The sequence below is a fragment of the Tachypleus tridentatus genome, chromosome 12 (assembly GCF_004210375.1).
Source record: "Tachypleus tridentatus isolate NWPU-2018 chromosome 12, ASM421037v1, whole genome shotgun sequence".
Lineage (NCBI taxonomy): Eukaryota > Metazoa > Arthropoda > Merostomata > Xiphosura > Limulidae > Tachypleus > Tachypleus tridentatus.
This window is the reverse complement of record NC_134836.1, coordinates 48,266,008-48,279,444: the sequence shown is the minus strand read 5'-3', so window position 1 is coordinate 48,279,444 and position 13,437 is coordinate 48,266,008. Positions and strand designations below refer to the sequence as shown.

The 13,437-nt window shown below is 33.3% G+C and overlaps 1 protein-coding gene across 1 annotated transcript in view; it reads right to left on the bottom strand.

Annotated features, from left to right (window-relative positions):
- LOC143235039 (neural cell adhesion molecule 1-like) overlaps nt 1-13,437 on the bottom strand; it is a 162,580-nt gene that overhangs the window by 44,955 nt on the left and 104,188 nt on the right. The window contains exon 5 of the mRNA XM_076472783.1: nt 2,603-2,896. Within this exon, the coding sequence (XP_076328898.1) occupies nt 2,603-2,896 (294 nt within the window). The remainder of the gene's footprint in view (nt 1-2,602; nt 2,897-13,437) is intronic.

Here is a 13,437-nt window from a genome sequence, read left to right as displayed (position 1 = left end):
CCATATACATTTACCAAGAACTTGTCATAAGAGTTCTGCTTCAATGAACATACTAATCAGACTTTGGATCTGAAACATTAGTCGTAGTATCCCATGCAGTCTCTTAACTATATTAAAAAAACTAGTAAAGAGCTAACGTATAGTACCGGTATGTGCTAGAAGAAATCAATTTAATCGCATTCCACAAGTAATCTGTGGCAAAAACCATGTTTAACACTATATGATTAGTTTTGTTGTTTTGCTACAGCCCAGAAAGCGTAGAGAATTCACGTAGAGCAGAAAGTTTGCATAAAAATTCTACGTGATTCTGGTTAGACCGTCCTACAAGCTGTTGCAGACTTGAAATGTTCCCCAGACACTGTCACGTACAGAAGGAAAACTGCCACTGATTTCAAGCATGAGATAAACAACAAATGACAGAAAAGTGTCCAGATCTATAGTATTAAGAAGACTTAACAAGAATGGAATGTTTAGTCGAGTAGCAGTTAAAAAAACAACATTTACTTTGATATCCAAATATTGTCAAGAGACTGAAATTTGATAAAACGTACATAAATCGGACTGTTGATGATTGGAAAAGAGTGTTATGGACGAATGGGCCCAAGTTTCAAATATTTAGTTCAAAGCATAGGTTGTACGTCTGGCAAAATACAAGTGAAATATACTAACCTTAATACATAGCACTCACTATGAAACATGGGGGAGGCAGTGTGATGGTATGGGGGTGTTTTTCTGTCAAAACGACAGGATATAATTGCAAAATAGATGGGATAATGTACCAGCAGAAGTACCATTAGATGATACTGATCTGTCATGGTGGTTACTGATCTTTCATGGTGGTTACTCAGTAGTTTGTGTATTATTGGTAAAGTAGTTTACTACCAAATAGATAATGAACCCTTAGAGATGATAATGAATCATTCACTCCTGTAGAAATTACTAAGCTAAGGAAGAAACTGCTGGAGTCATTCAAATGATACAACGGCCTACACAGAGCCCAGATCTCAACCCAATTGAGCATACTTGGGATTTGATAGATCAGAAACTTACAAATCAAAAGTTACTTCCAAAGAAACTTTATTGGAGTGTATTAGAGATATATGGAGTAAAATTCTAAAGGACACTTTAATTAAACATGTTTCAACAATGCCTGGAATACCGTCTGTAGTTATTAAAGCAAAAGGGAAATACAGAAAATATTAACTGTTTGCTGAACTCAAGCACTTGCAGAATTTCTGTTTTGCTAAATATAAAGAGTGATAAAATTATAATGTTTAACATGTGATTTACCTACCATGGTTCTTTGAAGTCTTGATAAAATAGAAATAAAATCTCTACAGCCCGAGCACTTTCAATAGGGAAATCTTTCTTCTTCAGGGGCAGACTGGAATTTTTAAACCATTTTTAACCATTCTGAAATCTGTACTGCGTATTTTAAAAATAAAATATCTAAAGCATTTTCAATCTTATTACTACCTTTTTTCATACATTTATCTTTCAAAAGGTTTAATTTCATTAGGCTGCCCCTGAAGAGAAAAGGTCCACCTTTCGAAAGCGCTCGCATTATAGGGTTTTTATTTCACTGTTCTTTGAAAGTATACTTAAATCTATTTCTTGACTTTGTTCTAACACTTTTCCACCAAAGAGTTAATGTCTAACTCCTTTAACATTTTTTTTTTTCAGCTGAAAGTATGAAACCATCACATCACATTACGATTTCTAAAGCTATAATACCATGAGCTTTATCGGTTAGCAAAGTACATCAGTTGCATTTTGCTACATTGTTTAAGCATAATAAGTGTTATAAGAACACTTTTTTGGAAGAAGTTTGCATAGTTTTAGCTAAGAGGCAGGAGTCTAAACTACTTGAAGCCATGTTGTAAAATTTTCTCGACTTTTCCTTTTTTCTTTTGATAGTTTCATAACTCAAAACACTGGGTGTTATGTATAAAAGTTTGTGCTTTTATGAACAGGGTTTCGACTGATTTAGTATTTGTTGCTCTTTACATTGCTTTGTGCTAACACTGCTATTGAATAGGTACTAAATTAAAATCATTGTTTTAATTTTTATTCCACGTTTCAGTTTTTACGTGTGAAAGGAGTTTAGAATACAGAAATACAAATATAATTTTTCCCTAGCTGGATTCATTAGATAGCCCGATGTGGCTTTGCTATTAGAAAACACACACAAATGTAATTCGTTTGTTTAACTTACAACAACTATGTTATTTGCGAAGGAACTTTAAACGTTGAGAAAATTAATAGTATGAAGTTATTTATCTAATTTTATTTTAAACATTGTGAATTGTACTCAAATTTCTTTAGAACAGCTTAGAATTTACCAGTTTACCTTAACTACGATTTTTTAATATTATTTATCTAATTTCGTTTTAAGCATTAATTATTGTACTCAAATTTCTTTAGAACATCTTAGAATTTACCAAGCTTACCTCAATCATGATTTTTTTTAATCATTTTAAAACCTAGTGCATATTTTAAAAGATATTTGTAATATTGTTAATATGTTTTGTCATACTTTTATTTTCGAAGGATTTGATTACCTCCGGCGTTATAAGTGAGGTAATGAGAAGGTAATACTTACAATAAACTATTAATTTACGAACATCGGAGATAATGCTGTTTTTCAGAACTTTATTGTCAGCTCTGCACGTGATATTTTTCTCATCATCCTTGACCTCAGGGGTGAATACAACAGTGCTTACAGTTAGGTTATTAGGAGCTGAAACGTCTGATACTAAAGTCAGTCTTTCAGTTCCTTTCCACCAGGTGATTTCAGACGGAGGCCTGGCACCCCACGTCTCGCATACAAACTCCACCTGTTTACCAGCATGTACAGGTATATTTGGTGTGGTGATCTTTACTTCTAAAGGCCTCACTGTGGGGCAAGAAAATGAATATTGTTATGTTTAACCACAATAAAATGTTTGTTTTATAAATTATTTGTTGTAAGTGTTAAATTTTGAATTATTGAGAAATGTTTAAATGTTACAGCATATAAATATTACATGTTAAACACATTAAATGACTATGATATTTCCTGTGGACAGTTTGGTTTGGTTTCTTTTGAATTTCGCGCAATGCTACACGATGGCTATCTGCGCTAGCCGTCATTAATTTAGCAGTGTAAGACTTGAGAGAAGTCATACCATCCACCCTCAACTCTTGGGCTACTCTTTTACCAACGAATAGTGGGATTGATCGTTATATTATAAAGCCCCTAAGGCTGAAAGGACGAGCATGTTTGGTGTAATGGGAATTCGAACCCGCGACCCTCGTACTATTAGTCAAGTGCCTTAACAACCTGGCCATGCCATGCCCCCGTGGAGTGTAAGTGGTAAGTTTAGAGATTTACAACACTAAAATCCCGGGTTTGATTCCTTGTGGTGTGAGATTTTATACAACCATCGTGTGAAATTTTTCACTAAAAAAAACTACAACAATGATCGCGGTGTATTTATGCAAGGTTTTTTGTAAATAATATTGTATATGCATTAAAACAAATCATGGAAATAATTCTTAGATTTATTTCATAAGGTTTAACTTAAATCAAGGTTGTCATGGTAATTTATATTTTAGCCATTTATTATAAAAATACACAGATCGAAGTTAATTCCTTGCGGATAAAAATAATTTAAAAACTGTTAATTAAATTTTGTGTTAGTGTTTTATAAATTTTAAATAACTGAATAAAGGTTTTAATTCAAACATTAAGGAAAAAATTGGAAAAATGTAATTTATTTTGAGACAATAATTTAGAAAAATCATGATTTTTGTTTCATCTCTGGTGCTCAACAGGGTTCGTTTGTTTTGTTTGTTTGTTTTAGAATTTCGCACAAAGCTACTCGAGGGCTATCTGTGTTAGCCGTCCTTAATTCAGCAGTGTAAGACTAGAGGGAAGGCAGCTAGTCATCACCACCCACCGCCAACTCTTGGGCTACTCTTTTACCAACGAATAGTGTGATTGACCGTAACATTATAACGCCCCACGGCTGGGAGAGCAAGCATGTTTGGTTCGACCATGCCAGGCCAGCAGGGTTCGATTACATTGTACTGATAGTAGCGCTGATAGCACTTTGTGTAACTTTGTGCTCAAAAGAGGGTATATTGTATTTGTCGTAAGATTATAAAAAGATTGTGTCAAAATAGTACCAATACCTGAAAGCAGATTGGAGAAGGCAGAAGGATAAATCAAAGCAATAATTAAAGTTTTAAAACTTTTTCAAAGCTGTGTTACTTAAATAATGAAAGACAGGTAGTCAACACCACCAACCGCTAACTTTAAAGCTACTCTTTAAAAGAAAAATTGTGATTGGCTCTCACATAAATCTCCATGACAGAAAGAGCATGCATGCTCATTGAGAGCATTTAAACTCGCGATCCACAAATTTCAAGTCAAGCACCCTAGTCATCAGGTCATATAACATCTTTTTAAAATATCACCTTCACCTCACACACAGATAACACTACATGACACAAATTTTGTTTCTGGATAGTATGTGTTATTTCTTAATTGCTTATGTTGTAAAAGTATAGAAAACGGCCATTATTCCCTTCAAACTTTGCTTTTGTGATCTGGATAATGAAGTTTAAAAATTAACCTGTCTTTTATGCAAAAATGGGCAAATTTGCACATTTTCATTTACATAAGGTCTGAATAAAACAACATATGAATCAAGATTCACATGTATTTATACTAAAGTTATCCAAAAATGAACAAAAATGTTTAGAAGTTTTTCGAGATTTGTGACTGTAATGTAAATCACTTTTACGCATCAACCCCCAAATATGGTCTCCCATCAAGTTTTCGTTATACTCTCTTTGGTAGCGGCGTTCAAAGTCCAGTGTATCTTGAAGGAAGCGCTCGCCTTGTTCCTCTGAGTACACTCTCACGTTCTCTTTGAATTTATCAAGTTTAGCGGCAAGGATATGGAATTTCAGGGACATCCTGCAGCCAATTTTGCCGTAGTTCTTCACCAGAGCCTCAATCAGTTCCACGTAATTTTCGGCCTTGTGATTGCCCAAGAAGCTCCGAACCACTGCGACAAAGCTGCCCCAAGCTTTTTGTTTTCCTTCCTACAGAGTTTGTTGAGGAATTCTGTGCACTCCTGGATTTTCTTTATTTGTGGTTTAACGAAGTCACCAGTTGTGACCTTTGCCTCAGACAGTTTATGGAAGAAGTCTCGAAGGTACTTGAAAGTTGCATACTCCTTATCAAGAACTATGACAAATTATGTCATAAGACCCAATTTTATATGCAATGATGGGTACAACACCTTCTGGAGGTCCACCAGTGGCTCACACTTGACATTGTGCCTCCTCACAGAGGACTCGGTGGCCAGTGCTTCCCATTAGTGTGCGGCTGTGTCCCTGCTGTCCTAAAGGCAAAGATAGCAGGCAAATTGGTAAAGTCTCCTTGGAGACCCATCAGGAATGTCGCCATTTTGAAGTTTCCGATAACCTCCCAGCCATACTCATCGTACTTCAAGGCTTCGAGCAAGGTCTTGACGCTGTTGTATTCTTCTTTTACAGATTACTTTTCCCTTTTGTCTTGATAAATTGGCCACATACATAGCAGATTGCGTCTGAAGAATGCTTACAGCTTCTTGATGCCATCTCTGACAAAATCAGATTGGTTTATGTGTTCACTTAGGCAGCTAGAACTAAACTGAAGTGCCGAGTGTTGAACCCCTGTATATATATTAGTATGTAAAGTTCTAGAAAATTCTAGAAAGTTCAAGAAAATTCTCTATCAGCTACTCAGCACTGAATCTACCTGGAATATTCTGGAAAATGGGTAAATTTGAAAATTTCATTACTCAGGTCACAAAAGCAAAGTTTGAAGAAAGAAATAGGTCTTTTCCATTTACTTTAGGCATAAACAATTGGAAAATAACACTTTTGGCCCAGGACCAAAAAAAGTAAAAATTTTATTACATCGTGTAAGTAGACGAAGAGATGGATATGCAAGCAGATAGTTGTTAATTTGGACTATAGACAATTAATAAAACAGTTATAACGAAAAAAATGTAGACGGTGTTGTATATGGAGAAAGTAGTTAAACAGACACAGTCTACATTTTTCTTTAGAATTTTTTTTTTATTTTCTATAGTTATGTTATTCTAACTGTGAAACATTTTCACTTACCAACAGAAAATAAAAGATAAGAAAGGAGCTAATGTTAAATTTAAAAGTCCAGAAATCATCAGAATTTTTAAAGGCTTCTGTTTGTCAAAGTTGAACAAACATATAGAGGAAAAATGAAATATTTATCTACGTGATATTGACATCCTTTTTAAAGGCTTGTTTGGAAGTAACCACAAAGTTACACAATAGGCTAACCGTGCTCTGTCCACCACGAGTATCGAAACTCAGCGTCTAGCGGTTTGAGTCCGCAGATATAACGTCCGTGGGGACGTTATAATGTGACGGTCAATCCCACTACTCGTTGGTAAAAGAGTAGTCCAAGAGTTCGCGGTAGGTGGTGATGACTAGCTGCCTTCCCTTACACTACTAAATTAGGGACGGCTAGCACAGTTAGCCTTCGAGTAGCTTTGTGCGAAATTCGAAAACAAACAAACAATATTAACTTAATTCTGAATAATGTACTGTTAATTTCATAGAAAAATTATTTAAAGATATTTACCAATTATTCATGAAAATACATTAACATTCAGGTTTTTTCTTGGGCTCGTGTTAATCTTTCACCTTTTAGAAATGAAAAGACTCTTTGTTCGTTCCAGTTGGGTTTTGCGCGAAACAAAATCAGGGTTCAAGGTGCGCACACGCAGATTGTTTGTTTTAGTATAAAGCTTCACAGAGAATTGGTCTTGCTCTGTTCACCGTAAGGAACCGAACCTCAGATTTCAGTGTTGTTAGTCCGTAAGCTAAACACACCACTGATCCACCGTAAAATTGTATTTGCAGACCATTCTAATTTTGAGGTGTTAAACAAGATAAAAACCATTTAATTAACGCCACCTAGTGCCAACTGTTCCTTAATCTACTCTTGTCAATTTAACAGTTTCTCTTATAAAGTATCCATGCTCTCGAAGTGTGTAAGGTGATTCTTTTTTCTGTTTGGTTTGGTTTGTTTTGAATTTCGCACAAAGCTACTCGAGGGCTATCTGTGCTAGCCTTCCCTAATTTAGCAGTGTAAGACTAGAGGGAAGACAGCTAGTCATCACCACCCACCGCCAACTCTTGGGCTTCTCTTTTAACAACGAATAGTGGGAGTGATCGTAACATTATAACGGCTGAAAGGGCGAGCATGTTTGGTGCGACCGGGATTCGAACCCGCGATCGTCGGATTACGAGTCGATTCCTTTAACCACCTAGCCATGCCAGTATTCGAACTATAGAATATCAGTTGTACAAGTGGATATGTTGGCTACAGGCGCGGAGCTGACAGAAAAACGCACAAATCTTCGGAGTATTTATGATTATATAACAGTAAACAATGATCCTCTAGCATGAAAAGTTAAAAGGTTGAAGTCGATAACGTCTTTTGTTTCTATTTCTATTCGCTGCACGTTAAATAATGAGCTATTTTCATGTTGTACTTTGACGAATCTCATAGACCGTGAATCGTGACACACTCAATCTTTTGAGTGGACTTGTTACATGAGGAACAGACTGAAAGCAACGACAGTTGTTTTCACCAAAACATCAATCACGCTTCTGACCTATAAAGTTTCATACATATATATGTGTGCGTTTGTCTGTATACTGTATTAGTACAATAAAACGAAACTATATTTAGGTCGGTACTCGTATAGTTTTCCCTCAAAAATACAACTTTTTGTAATAGTTTCACCTAAACTGAATGTAGAGGGATTTATTTCGTCAAGACATTTATAATATTATTGGTCTATACCGAGGTTTAATACTGACGTATACTGTATTAGTACATGAAATATAAACCACATTTAGGTCAATACGTGTAATGTTTAAACCGTTTATAATTATAATATTTTAGTTTAAAAACTGACGATATGGAATGAATTAATTTTGGGAGCTTAATTATTTCTTTTTAGTGTTTTTAGTATCGTTAACCTTCACCAGGTGAACTTCTAGAGTCAAATACGTAAAAATAAAATGAAAATAAAATACACTAACTTTTCAGTGGTAATCACACGTTATGAACTGTGTATATAAATATATACCTTAAAATTTGATTAATATTATAATTAACAACACTACTTTGCCTTGTCTGAATTATTTATCATCACGTTAAAGTATTTTTTTCAGTCCTGCTACTGAATAGGTTACTGCCTATTTAAGAAATAGAATCTAAATTATGATAACCCAAATGCATTACCTTGCACTTACTACAATTAATAGTTATTCGGTAACTATCTGCCCAACTTACCAACTGATCTAAGTCATTCTATAATACGTAACATTTTTAATACAGCTTGTAATATTACTATAATTAAGGTTCATTTGGAAACTATCTGCCCAAGTTTTCAATTGATTTGAGTCATTGTATAATATCTAACATCCTCAATACAGCTTGTACTGTCTTATGGTTTAATAACTTAAGCCAAGTGTACTAATTTACCTAATCAGCACGTCTTAATACCATTAGTGCAAATAAGAAGAAACAAAGAACCAAGCATTAATTCATGAGTAACGTCTCTCTTTTTAGTCATAAGACAATCAATTTAACTAGTTTTTCTCAGTCCACGCCAGTGTAACTTTCTTAACTATTAATCTGTGTGAAACCTTATGAATAGCTTTTTTTTTGAAAACCAAAGCACGTCACGATCACAAACTTCCTTCACGAAACCTTCCATCCATCGTAAAAAGTTAATACATTAGTTAGGCAGGATGTTCTTTTATTAGACTGATATTGCTTTTTTATGACAGCATATTTCGGTAAATTATTTTGAAAGTTTTATTCTAGGAAACTCCAGAATTTTGAATTTTTTCAAATTACGGAAATAAAACTCAATGATTTCCAATTTCCAATGAATTTGTCAACTTCTATAAAAATAGGAGTAACATCCTTCAATCTTCAGGCATCAGCCCATTGTCTTCTGATTTAACAAAAAACACAAATGAAATCTAATATTTTACCCCCTTTAAAATCCTAAGGAAAACCTTGTTTGGTTATGTTGCTTTATTTTAAATCTCTAAATATTTCTACTTACATCCAAGGAATTAGTAACTAAATATTTCAGGTGAATTTTGATATTACTCATGGAATAATATACAACACTAAAAATATTTCTCATGGAATAATATACAACACTAAAAATATTTCTCATGGAATAATATACAACACTAAAATATTTCTCATGGAATTATATGCAACACTAAAATATTTCTCATGGAATAATATACAACACTAAAAATATTTCTCATCAGTTCTTTAGTAGAAGGGTAAAAACAAAATTAAAGCAGAGTTCTCAGTGGATCCTTTTCAATATTCTTTGAAGTCCAATTTCCATTTCATCATATTGTTTGCATTAACCACACTTGAAACTCCTTGTTTTAGATTTAAAGTTAGTTTTTCATAAGTTCTTTTTGATTGGTAGTTTATTTTATATCAAATATTTACATTTTCTGCAATTCGCTACCTCTTCAATCCTATCTCTCAGTTTAAACATCTTTAACTACTGCCATCTATACCTAATTTTATTTTTTATGACTTTTGACAACTAATTACCTTTTAAATTCTCCTTTATCTTTTCACTTTTTCCAGGAACATGTCTATCTTGAATTAAAAGCAATTTAGCTTTAAAAGCATCCAAAATCAGTCACACATTAACTTTTAGACTTATTATCCAGATTTCTTGAATGATAAATCTTTTCTAATGGTCTCAAAATTGATTTTGTGAAAATTGGAAATAAAAACTTCATTCCTTTTGACTTAAACCTTTAGTAAAATATCGAAACCAATGAAAGATCACTCTTTCCAAAATGTTTTTCAACTTTAGCATCTTCAACCATATCATCATTAGTGGTTAAAAAAATCTAGAACATGGCATCCTCTCCGTTGTTGTAATTCTAACTATTTCTTATAGAACATCACGCTTAATCACGTTAAAAAACCAGACTATTTCATTCTTTGAATCCTTACAATTCAAATCTATACATTTAAAGCTAAGGTCCCAGTAATTATTACTCCAGTATTGTTAATAACAATAACAACGCTAAGTTCATTATATAATTTTTCACTGATATCATGTCTTTAATCACATGGCCTATAACAATAGTCAATTAAAACTCTTTTTCCTTTTGAAATCTGTAACTGTAATCCATAGAGGTTTAAATTAATTACTACCATTTTTAATAATTATTAGGGTTTAAACACAACTAAAGCAACTTTGCATTCAGTAGAAAGTACTTCTTATATGTTTTACATAATGTCTTCGTTCAATTTATGTTGCATTATGAGACCTTGGTGTCAAACATTTATCAAATCAGTTGGAAACATAAGCTCCACAGAGATTGACAAGCAATTTAAATGAGCTATAAACGTGTTATTTTTCATCATTCTAGGTAAACAAGAAAAAAAAACTTTATCAAATATAAAGATAAAGCTTTTATCAATATTCTGCTCATGGACAAAAGCGAAAAAAATTACTAGTCTAGAATACAAGCATTTAAATCAAATCCCGACAATAGAAACCCAATCAGATATATAATGCTCTAATTATAATATGACTTTAGATAAAATTATCAATTATGTACTGAGCAAAATTCTTTCCTCAGAATGCCATTGTTTTATTTCACCTTACATTTACACATACATCAACAATATAATTATTAGAAGTTATACATTGTTAAAAATGTTTCCACGTGTAAGGAACCTAAGTTTTTGGAATGCTGTCATATTAATCTGAAATTTACTGAAACATTGTAAAGCTGTCACTAAAAAGGTCTAATATTAAATTTGTGTAAAAATAAACAAATATATATTAGTTACTTTTCATAGTGGTTAGGAATAACCAGAATCAGTGTTAAAGACGATAACCTCATACTTTAATACAAATTACACTGGCCTGCGATGGTATTACTGTCTTGAAATGTTTACATGTTCTACAGTAGTTCGTGAATCTGAAAATAAAATTTATTTTTCTCCACCACAAGAAACGTAACATGTACGTTTACATAAATGAATCATTTTCATTTAAATCTGGTCACACTTTGTTTGTTTTGGAATCTTGCGTAAAGCTACACGAAGACTATCTACGCTAGCCTTCCCTAATTTAGCATGAAAGACTAGAGAGAAGGCAGCTAGTCATCACCACCTACTGCCAACTATTGGACTACTCTTTTTACCAACGAATAGTGGGATTGACCGTCATATTATATATCGCCTCTACAGCTGAAAGGGCGAGCATGTTTAGTGCGACGGGAATTCAAACCCACGACCCTCGGATTACAAATCGAGTGCCATAACCACTCGGCCATGCCGAGCGCACAATAGCTTTCTCTAGACCAATAACCACTTGACAGAATTATTGATCGTTCTAGAACCCAAAGATAATAATAAAAAAATCTTCTTTGTGGTAAACGAAATAACAATTTGATCTAAGCAAAAGCTTTCCCTTCCGATTTGTAAAAAAAACATTTTTACATAATTGAAAAAATGAATACTATTTTTGAAATCTGTGTAGCTGAATTATAAAAAATCCGTTATTGAAACCAAACCCACTTTTATGGAGTTTACATTCGCAGGCCTGCACAATTTGTAAAACAATCAATAACTTTTATTTAAAAAAAATTCTACATTGTTTGAGTTTTGTAAAAAATTCTGTTTATATTTTTGTTAAAACCAACTCGGATAGACATAATGAGACATTAAAATATTAACAGAAGTTATAATTAATACAATTATATAAAACAATGTAATTCTCAAGTTATTCTAGATTCCTAAAAGTATCCCATAAACATGTGTTCATTTCTAGCCTAAAAATGCTACCACAAAAAAACTGAGAAAAGGCAGAATATACAAAAATATCGAAAATTTCATGAAATATAAATATATAAGCTCAGTCTTATAACTTACAGCAACTCTAACAACCAATTTACCCTTACTCGATGTCAGTAAACATTTTGATAAATGAAAATGCTCTCAAGTGACATTAAATTATTTCTTACAACACTTACCACAAATAAAACACCAAAATAATCCGAGGCATTACATTTTAGCCCTGCATGACCAGGTGGGTTAATGCATTCGACTCGTAATCTGAGGGTCGCGGGTTCGAATCCTCGTCGCACCAAAGATGCTCGCCCTTTTAGTCGTAGGGGCGTTATAAAGTGATGGACAATCCCACTATTCGTTGGTAAAATAGTAGCCCAAGAGTTGGCGGTGGGTGATGATGACTAGTTGTCACTGCTAAATTAGGGACAGGTAGCGCAGATAGCCCTTGAGTTGCTTTGCGCGAAATTCAAAACAAAGAAACAAACAAGGCAGACGAATCATAAAGTATTTTTGTGGTTTATCTGTTACAGATAATTACGAGTAATTATTATTATTTCAAATATTTCAATTAAAAAGTTTTAACAGCTATTATGGTGCAGGTTTTACATACGAGGACCTGATATCTATTAAGAGCAAATGCGTTTCATATTCATGGGATTTTCAAGTTTATTCACATTGTGTCAAAAGTCAAAAGGAAGATAATCCTTAGTATTGACAAAATACGTATGATTGTATAACCTTGTCTAAAAGCCAATGGCTTCATTTCTACAGTGTTTGGTAAAGGTGGTGATGAACCTTATAAAATACTTTTTCAAATGTTAAATATTTCTACAAAAGAACTATACCTGTGTTAATTTCTCACTTTCAGAGAAATATAAGTTTTTATTTCATTACTGTAAATTATACATATCCAATCTCAACGTGCCCATGACTAAATCTGCCATCTGAATACACTGAACAAAATAACACGAGTCCTCAACATTAAAACTAGTTACATAATGAATAAAAAAAGAAACAAAAACATACACACGTATAAAGTCGCTGTAAGTGAGGAAAAACCTAATCTCTCTCACAATGGAAAATCGATATCGCAATTCTACTAAATATTTCATTATAATATATCTTGCTCTTCTCTAATTAAAAAAGTAAAGAGAACAACTCACACAAGTTCGCTACAACTTAAGGACAATATAAAACAACATGTGCGTAGAATTCATTTAACTTTTTCACGAGAGACAAAAATCTTAACGGTCTCCGTTTATGGTTAAGATAATTACATACCACTTCAGTGTATTACTATCCTTGTGATTAAGCATAAGTCTACAAGCCCAATTTATCCCAGAAACCCAATTATAAGCATTATAAAATCTCCAAAGAGTATTCCTTGTGCGGCAGGCACCATCATTCAAATTATACAGCCCCCTGGTGACTCATAGGTAAGTCTGTGGAGCTATACACTAAAAATCGGGTTTATATAC